Source organism: Myotis nattereri, assembly GCF_964212035.1.
Source record: "Myotis nattereri genome assembly, chromosome: 19".
Lineage (NCBI taxonomy): Eukaryota > Metazoa > Chordata > Mammalia > Chiroptera > Vespertilionidae > Myotis > Myotis nattereri.
In genome coordinates, this window is record NC_138095.1 from 11,443,561 (window position 1) to 11,464,111 (window position 20,551).

Genomic DNA, 20,551 nt, shown 5'->3' on the forward strand with positions numbered 1-20,551 from the left:
CAAGGTTCAAATCCTCTAACGAGTTTCCACAGCCACTGATGGAGTTTGTCAATCTATTTGGCACACAATCTAGCCAATGGGCTGGAGACACATGGTCCTGGAAAACTGTGTAAGCCGTTCTTTTTTTTTTTTTTTTTGTTATTAGATAGAATTCTCAAGGTATTAACAGAGTTTACTATGGAGAGGAATCTTTCAATCAAGTTAAATCCTTCCCTAAATATCTCAGGGAGGCAAGGTAGACATAAAGTCACTGAAATAGCCGAAACCGGTTTGGCTCAGTGGATAGAGCATCAGCCTGCGACTAAAGGGTCCCGGGTTTGATCCCGGTCAAGGGCATGTACTTGGGTTGCGGGCACATCCCCAGTAGGAGATGTGCAGGAGGCAGCTGATCGATGTTTCTAACTCTCTGTCACTCTCCTTTCCTCTCTGTAAAAAATCAATAAAATATATTTTAAAAAAAAAAGTCACTGAAATAGACAGGGGTGGGCAAAAGTAGGTCTACAGTTGTACTGCAAATAAATAGTACAAAAATTAATAAATAATAATAATACAGGAATAAACTCTTGCACATACTCACAACTGTAAACCTACTTCTGCCCCACCCTGTGTGTCACCCACTGCTGTCTATTTTACCTTCCTACATGTCCAGTTTGTTCTCTGTTCTCCTGCCCCTGGTCCGTCCTTCACCCTTGTCTAGACGATGCAGTGGTTCCTCATATTCTTCTATCTCCACCTCCTTCAACTCACACAGCAGCAGGAGGCCTTGCAGAGTGCAACACTGAACACATCCCTCTCGACCTAAAATCTCAGAGAGGTTTCCAACTGCTCGTAGGAGAAATACAGACCCTGCCCTATGGCCCATCAGGGACTGTTCACCCTGGTGCACCCCCCACCACCAGCATCCTGCACCCAATCCCCAGCCCCACTGCCATCTTTCCTGGGGTCCTCGCCCCACCCCGCCACCCGGGCTCTCTGCACAACCAGGAAAGCTCTTCAAAGCCTCTTCACCTAAGTAACCCCTCTCCCTTCAGACCCCAGCTCGGGGATGCTGTCCTGACCGGGTGACCCCCTGGTACATGCTCCCTTAGCTAAGTGGGTCTCTGCCTTGTGGCCTCATCACAGCTGCAAGTTCCGCTTGTTTCTCTGGTTACTGAATTAATGACTGTCTTCAGATGAGCATACAGACTGTAAGCTCTGTGAGAGCAGGGGGCGCATGGATTTTCTCCTGGCTGCATTCCCAGGGCAACACCAATTAGATGTTCAGTACATATATGCTGAATGAATGAATGAATGAATGAATAATCAATTCATCAGTAAGAGCCGAGATCTGCCTCTAACTGATCTCTGAGACCCACACTCTTTCCTGAGGCTTGACCCTCATGATTCCTTCCAGGCCCTTGGCACTCCCCTACCTCCATCCCTGCCCAGGTCCCTCCCATCTCCTCCGTCCTTTAAAGCCCGGGTTCGATGTCCCCTCTGAGAGGACTTCCCAGAGCCACCAGCCGAAAGGGATTCCTCCCTGGACTGTTTCCCTCTGCTGGCATGAGCGCTGCACCTGAACCCTTGTTTCCATGGCATGTCCCCCAGAGGGTAGGGGTTTTTGTCCGGTTCATCGTTTTACTTCCCTGTCCCAGGGGCTCCTTGAGCCCATTTGCCTTTGATGGGACCCAGATCCAAGGAGTGTACGGGCCTTCAGCTTTGAGGGGAGGGAAAATGCCTGAGAAGTAAGGAAAGAAAGAGAGAGAGAGAGCTTGAAAGCAAAACCTTGAGAAACCCAAGGCCAGCCTGCTGGCCTCCCTTACAAAGCCTGGCATGGAGTCCGCATTCAGTGCGCACTAAATAAAGGACAGAATGAATGAAAAGTTCACAGCCTCTAAGCTCCTGGGGGTACTCCTGGCAGCAGAGCTGAGCAGAGAGATGCTAATGGATTCGGGCCACCAAAGCCAATTCTTCTAGGAAACCCAGAGCAACAGTCCTGCCTGGGACAGCCAGCATCTGCTTCCCATTTCGGAAGCCCCAGGGTGACTTCCTCCTCCCAAGGGTCCGTTACTCAAATGCTACATCGTGCAGGGATAGGGTCTCTGCCCGTGATGAGCAATCGGTCTCATGACTTGCTGGTCACGGTGCCTGTAGTGAGGTCCCTGCTGCAACCAATGTCGGCACCTCCCCAGGGCCAGCCTCCCACTCAGAGGAATGTCCACGGGACGTCTAGTGAGGAAGTGGCTCCCCGGCTCTGGGAAAGGTTCTTCTGGATCAGAGGCCCCGCTCTCAACAGCCAGAAGCAGAAGGACACTCGGACCCTCCCCATCCCTCAGCAAAAGCAGTGTTTGTGGGGCACGGGTCTCCCTGAAAATGCCCACTCGGAGTTGACAAAGACTTGATAAGTGTGCACACACACACATGTGAGTGCACACACATGCACATACACATGGGCACAGAGACAGGTCCCTGCTCCTCAGGTCACACCCCCTGGGTACAGCTGGCACCAAGGCCAACGGACCATCTGGAAGGAGACTGCAGCCCCAGAGCAGGACGCAGACTCTCTGGATTCCAGGGAAGCAAGGTGCCACCCTGCCCACACCATCCCTCCCATCTCATCGGCGCTGTGGCATCATGGGAGGCTCACTTCCAGCCCCCTCCCCCCGCCCCCCACGGCCGGGAGTCACCCCTCCTAGCTCCCGCTGCCAGCGAGCAGTCTTACTTCTTCACTTTCGGGTACTTCATCTCTGCAATGGCGTTTGTGGCTTCCATCTGCTTCTCCTTCAAGTGCTGCGGCCACATGTTGTCCACCCAGTCCACCAGGTCTACCTGAAAGCCAGACCCCTGTCAGCACTTGCTGGGCTCCCAAATCACCTCAACCCCTTCCTCCTGTCCCCGGCGTTCCCCCCACCTTCCCCCAGGCCTGCGGTGGGGGCAGGGCGAGGGCAGGGGGTGGAGGGTGTCCGGGAGGGAACCGTGGCCAGGGGCCTACCTACCACAGTGGGACGCTTGACCAGGTGCTCCAGCTTGGTGTGGCTGAACTCCAGGCTGATGACGTTGTACAGCTTGTCCCGCTCAGCCTCGGGTGTCTCGTAGTATCGCACAAACTGGGACATGCTCATCTCTGTGCCCTTCTGAGTGTTCACATCCATCACGTCCACCAGCCGCCGGCTGCCTAGGGGCAGAATCCACACGCTGGTAGCTCCCGTCTCCTGGGGGCCAGATCCTACTTGGGAGCCCCCATGAAACAAAACCTCCTCCTCCTCCAGGGTTCCCCCATACGCCTCCCCCTATGCCATGTCCATTCCCCTTAGTCAATCTTTCCAATCCATCTGCTTCCTCCACCACCACCGCTCCTCTCTCTAGTCCAGTCCACCACTGCTGCTGTCTTCCAACTACACCGCCCCTCCGCCCCCACCCCCACCCCCACCCCCATCCTCCATACCGCCGCCAGTATGAGCTTTCTAAGAGAGACACCTGACCATCTGCTTAAAACCATCAGAGAGGGTTCCCCACTGCCAACCAAATAATCCTTGGCATGGCACTCAAGGCCTTTCTGTTAATTTAAGGATAGGACTTCAACAGATAATTAGCTGTTTAGTGGTCCCCCTCCCTGATCTGTGAAGCCAAGAAAGTTACTTGACGTCTCTGACCAGCCATGTCCTCATCCTGCCATTTCTCTTTATAGGCCAGTTGTGAGGACTAAGCCAGACGATGATTACAGAAGTCCTCGGCACTGTGTCTGGTGCATAAATGAATGGGTCCCTCCGTTATTCCCTGGCACTAATCACAATTCCTAAATTCATTTCTTTGTCTGCTCTTTCTTCCCTACTACTCGGCAACCATCGCGAGGGCAGGAGTCTTCTCTGTCTTGTTCACACCTTTACCCCACGTATCTAAGGAACTTGGCACCCAGTTTATTATGGAACAAATAAACGATGAATGTAGGCTGCCCTGTACAGCATGGACATATGCCTTCTCCTATGAATGACGAAACTACAGAGAGTATGTGCCCCTCCTCAGGAAAGCCCAACCTTCATCTTAGCAGCAAGCTCTGGGAGAGAAGGGGACAAGCTCTGAATTAGGGGACAGGGCCACTGCTGCTAGCCCTGGGGCTACCACTGGCCACAAACCCTAAGGAAATCATGACCTTTCCGGGACTCTACTTCCCCATCTGTAAAATGGGAATCCCAGCCAAGGCAGGAGCAACACTTGAAGCTAAGTGGACGCATTTTGAAGGGGAGAAAGACACAAAGCAGACTGCCAACTCCATGCTCATACCTCCTGTCAGTTAGGGCTGGAATGAGAAGCCCATTGTTAGCTGTCACAAATATACAGTGTATGGAGGCTTAGAAATGTGTCGACCAGAGGAGAAAAACCATGTTTAAAGCTACCCCAAGAATAAAGACTCAACTAAGCAATAAATGGGTCCGCCACTGATTCCTGTATGGCCCACAATCAATAATATTTTTTGATGTGAAAATTACATGAAATTCACATTTCTGGGTCCATATATGAAGTTTTATTGGCATACAGCCCCCACTCATTGACTCACATATCTCCGACTGTTTCCAAGCTACAACGGCCGGGCAAAGCCTGAAATACATACTTACTCTCTGGCTCTTTACCGAGAGAGTTTGCAGACCCTTGAACTAGACAAAAACCCTCATGGGGCTTACACTCTGATGTGCACAGTATTCCCATCTGTTCACTGCTGCAAACACACAAAGTCTACACACAAAGTCTGGCCCATGACAGGCCTGTGGTCAGTATTTGTTGAATAAACACATAGTGCCTTTCACCTGGTTGGAAGTGAATAATAAAAGTAACGCCTTAAGCCCTGGTGTGACTCAGTTGATTGGGCATTGTCCCGTGCACTGGCAGGCTGCAGGTTCAATTCCCAGTCAGGGCACATGCCCAAGTTGCAGGTTCAATCCCCACCTGGGGGTGTGCAGGAGGCAGCCCATCCTTGTTCCACTCTCAAACAGATCTTTCTCTTTCTCTCTCCCCCTCTCTTCCTCTCTCTGTAAAAATCAATAGAAATATTTTTTTAAAAAGAGTAATGCCTTAAGCGCATAAAAGAACTTGGGGGTTACCATCTTTTACATTCAATAGCTAGTTCTCACCACCACCCCAGAAGCTAATTAGGACGGTTCCTGTCTTACTAATGAGGGAACCAAGGTGTGGAGACAGGTGTGATTGGCTCAAGTTCCCCCAGAACATAGTCTTTCTACCAATCAGAATAGTTAATATTTATTGAGCACGCCAGCACAGGCAAGCTCTCTACACAGGTTATCTTAAGTTAATTGAGGTAAGAGTTCTGTGAGGTGGAACTTAAATTATACACATTTGATGGATGAGACACTGAGGCTTGGACAACTAACTTGCCCCAAAATGCCCAGTTAGCGAGCAGCAGAGGTGGGATTTGAACCCAATTCTATGGAATGCTCATCCCCCACCCCACCCCCCACCCCTAACCCATCCTATGCAACACGGAATCACGAGCTGAGCCTGAAAAAATGACCTGGCCTTCTTCAGTGGCTGGCTGCAGGCACCCAGGGATCCTGGGAAGGCTGGGAGAAGAGCTTTAGTTCTGCGTTGGGAGTGCAGATCCACCAGGGGGCATCCCTGAACTTTGCTGGAAATTCTGGTGTGTTCTTGGCCATGCTGGCTCCTTACCAGGGCGCCTGCAACAGGTGGGTTCTGCTCAGCTTTTCTGGAAAGCCCACCTGGCAAAGAGCCTGCTGATAAGAGTCTGGGAGGTGGGGGCAGAACAGGCCCCCCAAACCCTTGCCGCTCTGCCAGCCTCCCACCTCCCTGCCTCTCTTCCCTAACCTTGCTCAAGGTCACGCCTGCCTGGGAAGGGAGTTTGCTGGCAGGCAGGTCATGGGAAGCACACCCCTAGGGGTTAGGCAGGGGTGGGCAAACTTTTTGACTCGAGGGCCACAATGGGTTCTTAAACTGGACCGGAGGGCCGGAACAAAAGCATGGATGGAGTGTTTGTGTAAACTAATATAAAATCAAAGTAAACATTATTACATAAAAGGGTACGGTCTTTTTTTTTTTTCAGTTTTATTCATTTAAAACGGGCCATAGTTTGCCCACGGCTGGGTTAAAGCAAGGCCTAGAGCTCACCTGCCCCTATCGACACAATGCAGTGATTAAGCAAAGACTTCACGGGTTCAAACCTCAGCTGGGCCTCTTAGCTTCTCTGAGGATCAGTTACTACACCGAGGCAAAGGTGGTAGCCAGCCCATGAGGTTGTCCTGGGACTGAAATGAGATAATGAACATGCAGCACTTCTGAGAAGTTGAAGTGCCGGCATGTCGATAGGCACACAGGTAGGCACAGCCATCACCCAATTGCATCTAGAATTCCAGGGATCCTTTGGCGAGTGGGCCGACACCCTAACTACTGAGCCACGCCAGCCAGAGCCTATTCCAGCTACGTATTTTATTCTCCCTTGAAGAACCATGTTAGAAGCACAGGTGCCTGGCTTGTTCCTCGGTTAGTGACAGCCCACAGGAGGTCACAGAATGAGTCGTGGGTGTGTCAGGGGCACCTGGGACAGTGCCAAGAGCCCTGGACGGAGTTTCAGCCCCAGGCACCCCGACTGACCCTGCTCTAGGCCTCAACTGCCTCCTGTGTGAAGACAGGAAGTAGTTGACCTTTACACTTTATTTTTGGTTGCCACAAAACTCTTTCTTCTTCAAACAGAAGCTTTGACAAGAGCCAAATGCATAAACAAAAACAAGAGCTCAGGCCGAAGTGGGTGGGAGGCGGGGGTGCTCAGCATTCACACCCAGATTCTCGGGATTTCCCCTTTGAAAACCACTGGGTTAGGTCATTTGTGGGTCCCTCTTCCAGGGCAGCCGCACTGACTTTTAGCCCAGTTCTTAAATCCTCAGATCAGATCCCTGATATGTGAAATGGGGGAAGGTAGGAGGCAGAAGGGACCCAGAGGAGTCACGGGGGACACTTGGGGCCTGCCAGTCTCTTTTGGTCTGAGCTGGGGGATTAAGAACTGGCACTCCAGCTTCTCAGGTTCCCAGTCGGCTGTGCCACGGGTGGCAAAGGAGAGCTGGGTACAAGTGCCCTGTCTCTGAGCAGGAGGCCCAGCAAATGCCTGTAGGGACAGAAGGGACAGATCAGTGCTAAAATGGAATGCGGCCCTCCAAGCTTTGGGGACAGCAGCCACCCCTGGAGCAGGTGACAAGGACAAGCTGCCCTTTGGAGCCTGCAAGGGACCCACAGTGCGGGCAGTCTCCAGCCCACGAAGGCAATGGGTTCCAGGAGAAATTTTCCACTTGGGAGCTGCGGGGCCTGGCATTTCTAAGTAGGCCAAGAGCTCAGCCCCCTGCCTCTCCCTTCTCCTCCCCTCCGCTGTTCCCAAGTCTCATTGGTTTCTGGGCTCACAGGCTACACACACATCCAACAAATTCCAGCTGCAGGAATTAATCCGTGGCCCCCTGGCCCTGCTTTGAAGGCTCCATCAGTCAGTTCTAAGAGTCACAGGCTCAGAGCCCGGGAGAGGCTTCAAGGTGACCTTGAACACTAATATGAAGCACACATGGGCCCTGACCCCAAACTCCCCCCGGCCTGCTTTTCAGAGAGTGCATGCAACTGGCCCTCGTCATGGTTCTGGAACCTTCTTTATCATCCTCAAGTTTCTGATTTCTTTCGCAGTGCTTTTTTAAAAATATATTTTTATTATTAATTTCAGAGAGGAAGGGAGAGGAAGAGAGAGAAAGAGATAGATAACATCAATGATGAGCCCAGCCAGGGTGGCTCAGGTTGAGCATTGACCTATGAACCAGGAAGTCACAGTTCAATTCCAGGACAGGGCACATGCGTGGGTTGTGGGCTCGATCCCCAGTAGGGGGTGTGCAGGAGGCAGCTGATTAATGATTCTCTCTCATTATTTTTTTTTTTAAATATATTTTATTGGTTTTTTACAGAGAGGAATGGAGAGAGATAGAGAGTTAGAAACATCGATGAGAGAGAAACATCGATCAGCTGCCTCCTGCACATCTCCCACCGGGGATGTGCCCGCAACCCAGGTACATGCCCTTGACCGGAATCGAACCTGGGACCTTTCAGTCCGCAGGCTGACGCTCTATCCACTGAGCCAAACCGGTTTCGGCGATTCTCTCTCATTATTGATGTTTCTCCCTCTCCCTTCCTCTCTGAAATCAATAAAAATATATTTTAAAAAAAGAAAGGGCCCTAATCGGTTTGGCTCAATGGATAGAGTGTCGGCCTGCGGACTGACAGGTCCTAGGTTCGATTCCCGTCAAAGGCACATGCCTAGGTTGTGGGCTCAATCCCCAGTAGGGGGCGTTCAGGAGGCAGCCAATCAAGATTCTCCCATCATTGATGTTTCTATCTCTCTCTCCCTCTCCTTTCCTCTCTGAAATCAATAAATATATATATATTTTTTTAAAGTTAAGAAACATCAATGATGAGAGAGAATCATTGATCAGCTGCCTCCTGCACGTCCCACACTGGGGATCGAGCCTGCATCCCCGACATGTGCCCCGACTGGGAATCAAACCGTGACTTCCTGGTTCATAGGTCGATGCTCAACCACTGAGTCACACCAGCCAGGCTGGACTGTTGTTTTTTTAAATTCTCTCCTTGTGAGTCTTTCATAGAGGCAAGAGCACTGGCCGAGAGCCCAATCCCACTCTCCAATTCCCAGCAGCGAGGCCTTGAGTATATCCCTGAACCGGGCTGGGCCTCACTTTCCTCATCTGGAAGGTGGAGAGAAGAGGACCTGCCCTAGAGACCTGCCACAATCACTGAAAGCACTTTGTAAACATAAAAGCAAAAGCATGGGCTTTGGGAACACCTAGAGCTGGGGTCAGGGCCTGGCTTCACTGACCCCATCGGTGTGGCTTGTTCCCTCTGAGCCTCCGATCCCCCATCTGCAACAGTGAACAATAGCACTTAATTTATATGATTATTGGTGAGGACAAAATGCGGCCATATCGTAAACAACTAATAAACGAATGTTGAATGAGGTGATTTATCCTGAAATTTTTTAAAGAAAAAGGGCCAAAGAAGACATCAGTTGGCTTGGGCATCCTCAGTAGAGAGAAATACAATAAAGAGATAATATGCACCCGGCTGGTGTGGCTCAGTGGTTGAGCATTGATCTATAAACCAGGAGGTCAAGGGTCCCAGTCAGGAAGAGATAATAAGCAAGACCCCATTGCTGTAGGCCATCTCAATCCTCAGTGACCTGGGGAGGGGGCAGGAGGCTGGAAGACAGTGACTGAGATCCCGCACTATCTGGAGGGGGTGGGCCAGCCTCCCCCGTACACCACCCTCCAAAGCAGAACTCCCATGTGTGGTAGGGGCATGTTCCTATTGCCCAGCGACCCTGGAGAGCTCCTCCTTCCTATGCCCAGTGCACGTGGTTCTGCTGGGTGGGGTGTGCTAAGCCCATCAGAGCCCATGCAGAGACATCTGATGGAATTACTAAGGGGTTGGGGAGGAGGACCCTGAGCTGGCAGGATGGAAGCCTGGAGCTGCTGGCTCCCCAACTCTGCCACCACATGGGGAAAAGCTTGCCAAAGAATGAAGCAGAAAGAAAGAGGAAGCAGGAAGGAAAAATATGCGTCAACTTCTTGAGATCTTCTTAGAGCACCCAGATCAAGACACCCCTCGAACTCATTCTGTTTTGGTTAGGCCAGCTGGAGTTACACTTATCACCTCGGTTGCTATGACAAAGGTGCCCCGTTGCCGCTCTCTGGATGTCTGTGTGCACCACGATGGGCATAATAACACCCCACGCTACCCACAATTACAGGCCTCCCTCACGGCGGCAGAGCTCACTACAGCTTTACAAAGCACTTTGATAGTCACCGATCATTTGATCATCACAGAAATGCCAGGAGAGGCTGTGCAGGTATTACTAGTCCTGCCTTCTTTGCCATCCTACACTTTCCAAGAGCTGGCAAGGGCATAGGAACCATTGATTTGCTTCCACAGTGCAAAGAATGAGGTTCAGGGAGAGAAGAGGCGGCCTGGACACACCAGACCATAATGAAACCGCCAAGGACTTGAAAATTCCTCAAAAGGGCCAAAAGCGATGTCAGTAAGACAGTGATGTTGCCTGAACCCCATTTGAGAATCTGGCTTTAATCCTTGGTCATAAAGAGCATCTCACCAGCCCAATGTCCTGCATTTATAATACAGAATAACGGGGACCATTTATTGAGCACTCATCATCCAGCATAATTCTGAGTATGCATTCATTCTTGTAGAGGGTCCTTCCTTGAGGCAGATTCTGTGATTAGCCAATTAGCTCCACTTTGCAGATGAGGAAATTGAGGCTTAGGGAGGGTAAGTAGCTTTCCCCAAATCACCCATCAACTAACAAAATGGGACCTCAAACCAGGGCTGTTTAACAGCAAAGGCTGGGGCTGGGTTGAGGCACCAGAGCGGGTTGCCTGGGACAAGTCTTGATTTATAGGATCCATCATCCCATCTGCCCACCGTTGGGAAGTTTGCTCCCTTCAGCTCTGATTTTCACTTCCTTCAGCACTTCTGGAATCCCTGCTTTTAAAAACATCGTTTTGTTGTTGTTTATTTTTTCCCATCACCATTAATCCCCCCTATAAGAAAAATCTATCCTTTGAGCAAGCCCTTGACAATTAGCCGAGATCCTTCTGTCATCAGTGCCATATCCTTCCAGCAGATCCGGCCTCCCTTCTGAGTATCAGATGACACACTTTGAGATCAATTATTCACGCGGATTATCTGACACACCCACCCGTCAGCTGTCTTCATCCTCCACGCAGCCACCAGAGTGGGCTCTTACAAAACTTCAATCCGATCGCACCATTTCACACCCACTAAGATGGCTCTCATCAAAAAGACAGACAATGACAAGTGTTGGCGAAGATGTGGAGAAATTGGAACCCTCATACTTTGCTAATAGGAATGTAAAATGGTGCAGCTGCTTTGAAAAACAGCCTGGCAGTTTCTCAGAAGGTTAAATATAGTCACTGAATGACCCAGCAATTCCATTCTTAGCTAAATACTCAAGAGAAATAAAACCGTTTGCCCACACAAGACTTGTACGTGAATATTCATGGCAGCATTATTCATAATAGCTACGAACTAGAAACAACCAAAATGTCCACCAACTGAAGAATGGATAAACAAAATGTGGTCTGTCCATACAATGGAATATTATTCAGTCATGAAAAGGAATGAGGTACTGACACCTGCTACAATGTGGATATACCGTGACAACATGATGCTCAGAGAAAGAATCCAGACATAAAGGAGCACATATTATGTGATTCCACTCACATGAAATGTCTGAATAGATAAACCCATAGAGGCAGAGAGGAATTGGGAGGTGCAGGGTTTATTTTGGGGGTGACAGAAATGTTCTGGAATAAGATTGTGGTGATGGTTGCACAACATTGTGAATATACTGCAAGCCACTGGATTGTACGCCCAAAATTTTATGGTATGGGAATTTTATCTCGATATTTGGAAAAATGTTTAACCCTAGATGAACCTGACCCTGTGATCTCTCCCTTCTCATGCTACTTTCCCCCTCGCTCTTTCTGTTCCTCCCACACTTTCTGACCTTTGCCTTTGCTCATCCCACAGTCTGGAAAGGTCTTTCCCACAGCTGGCTTCTCATCAGTCAGATCTCTGTCCAAATGTCCTCCACCACCACTACCCAGGCCCTCTGAATACCCCATCTACAATACCATCATATAGGCCCTGGCCAGGTAGCTCAGTGGGTTAGAGCATCATCCCAATATCCCTTGTCAGGGCACATACAAGATACAATCAATGAATGTGTGCAAAATAAACGGCACAACAAATCAATGTTTCTCTCTCTCTCTCCAATTAATAAATTTTAAAAAAATTAAAGAAGCACCACCATGCTTCATCTCATTACTCTGATTTACTTCTCCTTAGCCTTTGTCACCCTTCAAATGATACATATTTTTAAAAACAGTTGACTTCTGAAAAATGTCTATAAAAGTTATTTAAAAAAACACACAAAATTGTTGACTTCTTTATTGCCCATCACTCCAACCATGAGGGCAGGGATCTTGTCTGTCATGGTCACAGCTCTGAACTCGCCTGCCATTCGGGAGCTCCTTGAGAAACACGTCTGGAAAGGACGGACTGACGAACGACTTCCTGTGAAATCTGAAATGCCGCCTGCCACCTGGTCCACCGGGAGTCGGGAGCTCTCAGTGAGCAGCTACTCTGCAGGTGCTCAGGGCCTTAATCGGCATTTGCTGGGCAATCAGTGGCCAGCCCGCCCCAGACCTGCCTGGAGCCCTGAGGAAGCAGGAAAGAATGAACAATCCCTCCCCCGGAAAGTCGGAAAGTCTTCCAGGGGTCATAAAGCACGCCGAACGTTACCCTGCAACTCATAAGCAAACTCAAAGGAGAGACTGAAGACTGAATCGCTGACACCCAGGCTGGAGACTAGGGCCCAAATCAGCCTCGTCAAACTTCGCACTGGCAAACACCCTCGGATCCAGCTTCTTAGGACTTTGCAATCTGACCTGTTGCCGACAATGACGCGGTTGCAGCTCACACCTGCTCCTGCCTCCTCCCGCCGGGGACTGTGTTGTCAGAGGCGGTTAAAACCTAAGCAGGCAGGTGGTCAGGCCTCCTTCCCCTTTTCCCCCTCCCTACTTCAGCATCTCTGAGCCACACACAGCAAGCAACTTACCCACTAGGAGTTTGACATCTCGGACTGTGAAGTCAGGGTCAGGCATCCTAGAAGATGAGGAGCAGACATTGATGAGAAGCCAGAAACCAGAGAGTGCAACCCAACTCTGGGGGCAAGGGGAACTTGCTCTCATTTTTAAAAAATATTTTTAATTGATTTCAGAGAGGAACGGATAGGGAGAGAGAAATAGAAACATCAATGAGAGAATCATTGACCAGCTGCCTCCCGCATGTCCCCTGCTGGGGATTGAGCCCACAACCCGGGCATGTGCCCTTGATGGGAATCGAACCCGGGACCCTTTAGTCCACAGGCCAACGCTCTATCCACTAAGCCAAACCGGCTAGGGCTTGCTCTCATTTAAAAAATATATGCCGAAACCGGTTTGGCTCAGTGGATAGAGCGTCGGCCTGCGGACTGAGAGGTCCCGGGTTCGATTCCGGTCAGGGGCATGTGCCTGGGTTGCGGGCATATCCCCAGTAGGAGATGTGCAGGGGGCAACTAGTCGATGATTCTCTCTCATCAATGTTTCTAACTCTCTATCTCTCTCCCTTCCTCTCTGTAAAAAAATCAATAAAATATATTTTAAAAAAATAAAAATAAATAAAAAATATATATATATATCTTTACTGATTTCAGAGAGGAAGGGAGAGAGATGGAAACATCAATGAGAAAGAATCAGGGATCCGCTGCCTCCTGCACGCCCCACGCTGCCTGACTGGGAATCAAACCGTGACTTCCTGATTTCATAGGTTGATGCTCAACCACTGAACCACACCAGCTGGGCTGGGTCCTTGCTCTCATTTTTGGAACCCAAACTGAGACAACCCAGAAGGAGGGTGATTAACCAGCTGGTCAAGGAAGGGTCACTGCTGAGCCCCTTCCTCATACCAATGGGCACACCAAACCCGCACACGCTCCCTGACTCCTGAACTCACACCTACAGAAAAAAGGGAACATCCACTGTCCGCCCACTTTTTCAGGGAAGTCTGAAGGGTAGTGTCAATGGTAAGAGCCAGAGCTGGGCATTCAAACCCCTGCTTCTTTTAGTGTGGGTACCCCTCTCTGTGTGTCTCCCTCTAAAAAACATTCTGCATAATGAGTTTTATAGAGGGTGGGAGGGGGCAGGGAGGCACACTCACCATACCGACTCCAGGGATATGGCAAGGGGGCGATAATGATTATGGTGACATTCACTATTAATTAACAATGACGCTGCAGGTTTCATTTCAATCCATAGGAATGAGAGGCTTGAGCAAGTCTGGCAGCCGTCGATGCTGGAGAGGGCAGCAGGCTAAGATGACACCCGCAGCCTCCTTCCCACCCCTGCCCAAGGGGCGGAAACCTGTTCTTCCAGGCTGTCTCCCAGATGTCTCCTGACCTGGAGCCCTGACAGGTCTCCAAGACAAAGTAAACCAAACAAGTCCCAGTGAGGAGGCAGGTGCTGGGCAGGCTCAGAAAGGGAGACAGGGGCCTAGTCTCCTAGGAACCCATCCTCCACAGAAAGAGACCAATTCCCACACAATGGGAGTCTGAGTAGAAATATGTACCCAGTGCCCTGCTCGTGTGGCTCAGCGGTTGAACGTCAAACCATGGACTAAGAGGTCACCGGTTCGATTCCTAGACAGGGCACATGCCTGGGTTGTGGGCTCGCTCCCCAGTGGGGGTTGTGCAGGAGGCAGCCGATCGATGTTTCTCTGTCATTGATGTTTCTATCCCTCTTCCTTCCACTCTCTAATAATCAATAAAAACATATATTTTTTAAAAAGATATATGTACCTGGGTGCCCTGTCTGGGGCTTAGAGGCTGGCCAAGCCCTTCCCAGTCCTGGCCCTGCCTCAGTTTCTTAATTTGGGGCAGGAGGCACACTCTCTTTAAGGAAGTCACTGTGTGTTAACTGGGGTGGATCGGGGGAAAAGTCAACACTGTTTGAGCACCCTATATCCTTTCCCCAACTTCTCTGAAAAAGACCAATCTTTAGAGTTCTTCCCCTTTGCTGGGTCTTGAACAAGGAGATACTATATCCCCCAGATACTGAAGAAAGAGCCTTCCTCGTGATGAAAGATGGATGGAGCAAATGCTATGAGAAATCCATCCCAAGGTATAAACTGTGTTAGGGAGGGAGACCGGGGTGAGGAGGGGGAGCAATTAGTTTCAGCAACTTACTTAATTCCCAGTCCATCCTTTTCTCGAAATATCAAGGGAACCTTGAGAGCTTCTCTCTGCACGTACTCATAGTTGAAATCTGTTTGGATATTGGAATTAAAACAAGCTGGTGAAGTCATGAAGGAGCAAAGGAACCACAGTCAGTTGGTTAGGAGAAGAAAAATGATGGAGGAAGGGGCAGGGGTTACACTAGAGGCAGACACCAGCTCCAGAGCAAAAGCTCCCTGGAAAATGACAGGGGAATGGATTAAGCAAAGTCTAGGAGAAGCCATGCCAATGACCAGCTCCTCTGCCTACTCAGTCATTCCCGGCATGCCCCACGGGTCGGAACTTGTCAATGAATAGCTCAAGGATGGCGAGGGTTGGGGAGGGAGACTCAGGAAAGAGCCCCACACAGGAGCCCCGGCTACTGCTGAGACAGAGGGACAGAGAAACTCATCCCCAGCTGAGCCCAGAAAGTAAAGGGACGGCAAAATTGAAGAATGCCACCTGGGAGGATCTGAAGGCCCAGAGAGGAGGCTGGGAGGAGGATTCTCATTGTAGCTGAGCATCGGGGAAGATCTTATTGTAATATCCTGTAGAGTGAAGGGGGGGGGGGGGGAGTCGGTTTCCCTGGAAACTGTGTATTTGGTGCCAAAATAACTAGAGAACTGGGCACCGCTTTGTTGCCTTAACAGTGACATTCTGCGGCGGCATCACAATACTGGATAACCGAGAGGGATGCTCCCCAGGCGGAGGCTGTGCGAAGGGGACACGGAGAGGCCCCCAGAAAATTCACAGCCTAGTTTTCCATCTGGGGTTTGTCTAGTGCAGACCCCCAAATCCGCACCCTAACTCTGGAGGTGAGGGAGGCTAAGATAAGCTCTCACATCCCCAAATCCTCAGGGAAAGGAAGCAACCCACAGGGGCACAGGGCCTCTCTGGCGCATCAGAAGGGAGACAGAAGAGCTCTCGGGTCACAGGAGCTCCTGCCCCAGCGAAACAGTTCCCCGGGGCCACTTGGAGGGGGAGGAGGCCAAGGCAGCTCAGCTCCGAGAGGGAGAGAACAAAACCAGAGCTGGGGAAAGCCCTGACCTTAGCAGCTCAGATCCCCAGGGGCTCAGAGTGAATGAGGATTCCTAAGGATTTAAAGGCAGAGAAGTTTAAGAAGCTTCTATTTTGAATCCGGGCTCAGGGCTCCTTCTGTTTCGCAGCTCCTCCCCCGCCCCCCCCCCCCGAGTTTCGGGGGCCAGATCTGAATGAACTACCAAAACCCTAGGGCCCTCTCCTTTGAAAGGAGCTTGGACAGCAGATTTAAGGAATCTCCCTTGCTTGAACCTCTGCCCGCCTTGGGAACACACACCCCCATAGCCCACCCCTAGGGTCAGCTTCAGCTTCCTCAAATAGGCCGGAGATCCCGGGCAGAGAATTCCTCACAAATGGCTAGGAAGAGTTTGCATATTGTTTCCTCATAGGATCCGCCAACTCCTCAGTACCAGAGGGGGGGAGAAAGGAGAGGAATTAAAATCCCATTTGTGCTAAGGAAATTTAAATGAAGTTGAGAATGGCCCCTGGATTGCAAAGATGCCCAGAAAAACCAGGCAGGCTGCAGAAATTTCTTCCCACCCCCCCACCCCCAACTCCCCCCTGCAACTCCCCCTACTACGGAAGCCCGGCGCCCCAGGAAACAGTGGGCACAAAAGAGAAACTTCAAAATGCAAAGCCTGGACAGTCTCTCTCCAGGCTAACCCCACAGGCAAACCACTCAAGCGGAACCTGGGGGCCGGGAGGGCTTCGCAGCTATCAGCTCACTGAGGGATGGATGGAACGGTTTTCCAAGGGGGATGGGGGACAAACAAAATGGAAAAGGAGTAACAGAAAAGAAACTCCAATCTCTGAAGGGGGAGGATAACCTTACAAACCCCAGGAGGGCAAAGGGAGGTAGATGCCTAGGTAGGCAAAGGCGCCTTCACAATACCAACCCCAGGGGGCCTCTGGAGGCCTCGGGCCCAAACCAGAGCATCACCCCAAGGCCCAGAGCACATCCCCAGTCACCGTCCTGGTGCCAGGCAGGGGGTGGTACCCCAAAATCCTAGAGGCTTCCCCAACTCCTGCTTTAAACTGGCAGGGCCCTCAAGAGGGACAGAGTTCTCAAGGTCTCGGGCCCCAGAAGACACCCAGAATTCTAGAGGGGTGCCCCAAGTCTCCAGTTTAAAGTGCCAGGGAACAGGGAACTCAGCCTTAAGCCAGAGGGTTGTCACTCCCTCACCCCCATCCCCGCTTCAAACTGTCAGGGCTGCGGGGCTAGAGGCCTCAGGCTTAAGGGGGGGCTCCGCCCAACAACTTGGGAGTCCGACGGAACCCCGCTCCAATCTGGCACAGCCCCCCAGGTGATGGGGTTCCGTAGACCCCAGGCCTGAGGAGGCCCGTCATTCCATGATCCCTGAGCGCCCCCAGCGCCAGCTCCTCACTGGCAGGGCCCGAAACAGCCAGAGTTTGGGAGGCTTCAGGCTTGGGGGGCCCTCGCCCCAGTCAGACTCCAGCCGGGCAGCGCGCAAGTAGCTGGGCCGGCTCCGGGAGGGGTAGACCGCGGCGCACCCGCCTTCCCTCCGTCCGCCCCTCCGTCCTTTCGCTCGTCCCCCGGTCCCTCTGTCGGCCGGACCCCTGCCTCTGCCCACCCTGGTGCTGATGGTGGGCGCGGGCCGGGCCTAGGCCCACGCCCGGCCCCGGTTCTAGTCTGCCCTCCTCCCTGGCCACCCCACCCCACCCCACCCCCCCAGTGCTCGGCCTCGTTTCGTCACCGGATCCCCTGGAATGGGGGACGCGGGCGCGAAATACGAACCCAGCCACCGGCAACTCCCTCCCCACGTGCGCTCGGCCCGCAGCGCGGAGGGCACTGAAGGAGGGGGCGCCTCACCTTTGCCCTCCATGGCGTGCACGAAGTCGCCCTGGTACAGCTGGCTGCGCAGCTTCTCCTCCAGGCTGAAGCCGCGGACACTAACGATCTCCTCCACGTCCGACACGTCTTCGTTCTCGTCGTATCTCTGGCGGTCAATCGGGCGCTGCGGGGACCCAAGCCAGAGAGCCCGGCACGTTACTGGGGGTCCTGGGGGGTCGTCTCTCACCAAGAGGCCAGCTCGAACAGGTGCAGAAGCCGCGCGCCCCCTGCACCCCACCACTGCCACCCGAGCAACTTTGCGCAAATGCCAAAGATGCTGAAAATCGGGATCCTGAGAGGGGCCGCACCCCCAGTGTCCGCCTGCGCCCTGTACAGGGCATTCCCCTCCTGCGTCTTTGGAGGCCATGGAAGGGACATCTGGGGGCTCTCCCTTGCCCCCCACCCCCGAGAGGTTTGAGTTTTGCCCACTCGGCCGGGAGCCTGGTTATGTAACCCGCGAGGGGGGCTCCGCGCACGGGCTGGCGGGGCACTGGTAGGCCCCGGGTGGAGCCGCGGCGGCGCCCGGCTCGGCGCTCACAGCAACCCGGCGGCCGCGGCGGCAGAGCCGGGAAGCCGGAACCGGGGCCGGCGGCATTTCTAAGACTGGAGCCGCCCCCGACCTACCGGGAAAGCTGGAAAGCTGAAATGAAAGGACTGAGACCCCAGCTGCCCCCGCCGACCGCCCTCCGGTGCAAGAAGAAGAGGTGGGAGGGGGGGTTCTGGGCGTAAGTGGGGGAGAGGCAGACCGCCCGCCACAAAGCTCCCTTCCGAGACCCCAAAACGCACCAGCAGCTGCCTCATCTCCCCACAAGCGCGCGCGCACACTCACTTCCTAAGGAGACTCCCCCGCCACTCCCCGCATCCTCTGCCTCCTCCCTCCACCGCCCGGCGCCCGACCCCGCAGCCCCCCAGATTCCAGGCGAACCCCCAAGCCCGCTCAGCCCCCTTCCACGCCTTTCCCCGCTACCACCTCGCCACTTAAGTGTCTGAGACTCTGAGCCTCACAAGGGGCTGGAGGAGTAAGCTGCTGGCTTCCTTTTGCATGCAATTTATTATATTTTTTCCGGTCCTCTTGCAAAAAAAAAACAGAAAAGGAAAGAAAAGACAGCAAGAAACAACAACAACAAAAAATAGATCTATCGTATACCAGATACAGATTGGGGGGGGGGGGGGGAGCTACACACCAATCTTCTTCCAGAGTCTTTCTCTGCCTCCATTTTTTTAGGAGAGTTCACCAATTAATTGTCAACACTCCTGTCCCCTGCATTTTGGCGGAGGGGGTAAGGAGAGAAGACCAAAGAAAACAAATCAAAAAATAAATAAAGCAAGCCAGAGCCGAGATCTACAAAGTTTTGCACCAACACTTAAGCAGATCCGTTTGCAAAGTCCTAGGAAACCATTTTCAGCAGTTGTAGGGGGGGGGAGGCGTCGACGTCATAATCCCCGGAACGTAAACATTGTTGCCGATCGCGCTCTGAGCCCGCGGCCGGGCTAGGGGTTGGGGAAGGGGGGGCGGCACTCGGCCTGGGACCCGGGGGGGCGGGGGCGGCGGCCCGAAGAGGTTTGGGGCGGGAAGGGCGCCCGGGAGGCACCGGGCGCCGTTAGCGCCCTGGCATCGCTGTTTTGTTGTTGGGTCACGAGTGTGCCTCTGCACGCAGGCGCCGCCGCCGCCGGGGAGTTGTGTGCAGAGCTGACTTTTGGAGGCTGAGTTGCAGGCGGAGGGCGCATCCCGGAGATGGCGGGGCAGGGAGAGAGGGGGAGGAGGGGGTGGGGGAAGAGGTGCAGATTTGCACGGCTGGCCTCAGTGGGAGGCACGGAAATGCAAGCAGAGCAAGCCGGCGTGAAAGCCCCTGGGGCTTGGCACCCCAAAAGACGACCCCCAGCTCAACTCCTGCCCCCCTTGCCCACGGGCTACCCTTCTTCCTCTTCCTTCAGCCACCCCATCCTATTACCTACGGGGCCGAGCGAAATTCAAAGCATTTTTAATATTTTTTTTTCTGCTGCAAGTCTTTTCTTTTTGGGTGGGGACGATCCTCCCAGACCCCCCATGTGCGGACCTACCATCAGGAGGAAGCATTTGGGGGCTCAGGAAGAAATTAGCACGGCTCCATACCTGTGCGAACTGCATAACTTTTAAAACTCCCGGACTCAAAAGATATGGACATACACACACAGTCACACACACAAACATTCAGGAAATACAGCCAGACCAGCGCCTTTTCAGATCCGAGCTGACCGGAAGATGTTGCCTTTCATTCATTCATTCTGCCCGCGCTTGTGGAGTCCTTTGCTTTGCTAAGCGATGAGCCCTGGAACAGAAGTTGAACATTTTTTAAAGGTCCCTGCGCTCGCCAACAGGAGGAAATAGAGGCTCAGGAGTGAAATACCGAGAGAATTGGATCTGGCGCCTCCTAACACAGCTGGCAAACAGGCGGAGGGTAAGCCTTTATTGGCCATTTATAAGAGAAAAGTCTGCGGAAAGATGCAAGGCTCTCTGGGATGTGGCACAGGGAGCTCCGGGGGCCCCTTGATTAATCCTATAAGGCTTCTTGGCGGAGGTGTGGGCACCCCCTATACATATATGGAGTGCCATTAGACCTGGGTATGCTTCCCTGTCCACATACCTGGTTCGCTGTGACCACCCTCAAAACTGAAATCCTAAATGAACAGTCAGGTCAACTTTGGTTGTGAGAAAAGCTGGCCCTAAAACAGTCCTCTAGGCCATGTAGGCCTGACCTTGGGAGTAAATATCACAATTAGATGACATG

General features: G+C 52.3%; 1 protein-coding gene across 2 annotated transcripts in view; it reads right to left on the reverse strand.

Moving 5' to 3' along the window:
* The window catches only part of KDM2B (lysine demethylase 2B), a gene marked incomplete at its 5' end in the record, with an annotated part of 90,589 nt that extends 71,424 nt beyond the window's left edge, over positions 1-19,165 (reverse strand). Inside the window, 6 exons of one of the 2 annotated variants that reach the window (XM_081114126.1) lie at positions 2,702-2,808; positions 2,976-3,154; positions 12,704-12,750; positions 14,867-14,945; positions 17,763-17,907; positions 18,968-19,165. In XM_081114126.1, the coding sequence (XP_080970252.1) occupies positions 2,702-2,808; positions 2,976-3,154; positions 12,704-12,750; positions 14,867-14,945; positions 17,763-17,907; positions 18,968-19,000 (590 nt within the window). Of the gene's footprint in view, positions 1-2,701; positions 2,809-2,975; positions 3,155-12,703; positions 12,751-14,866; positions 14,946-17,762; positions 17,908-18,569; positions 18,585-18,967 lie in introns of those variants that run through there. The other variant, XM_081114127.1, reaches the window with a different exon arrangement.
* Positions 19,166-20,551: the final 1,386 nt, after the last annotated feature.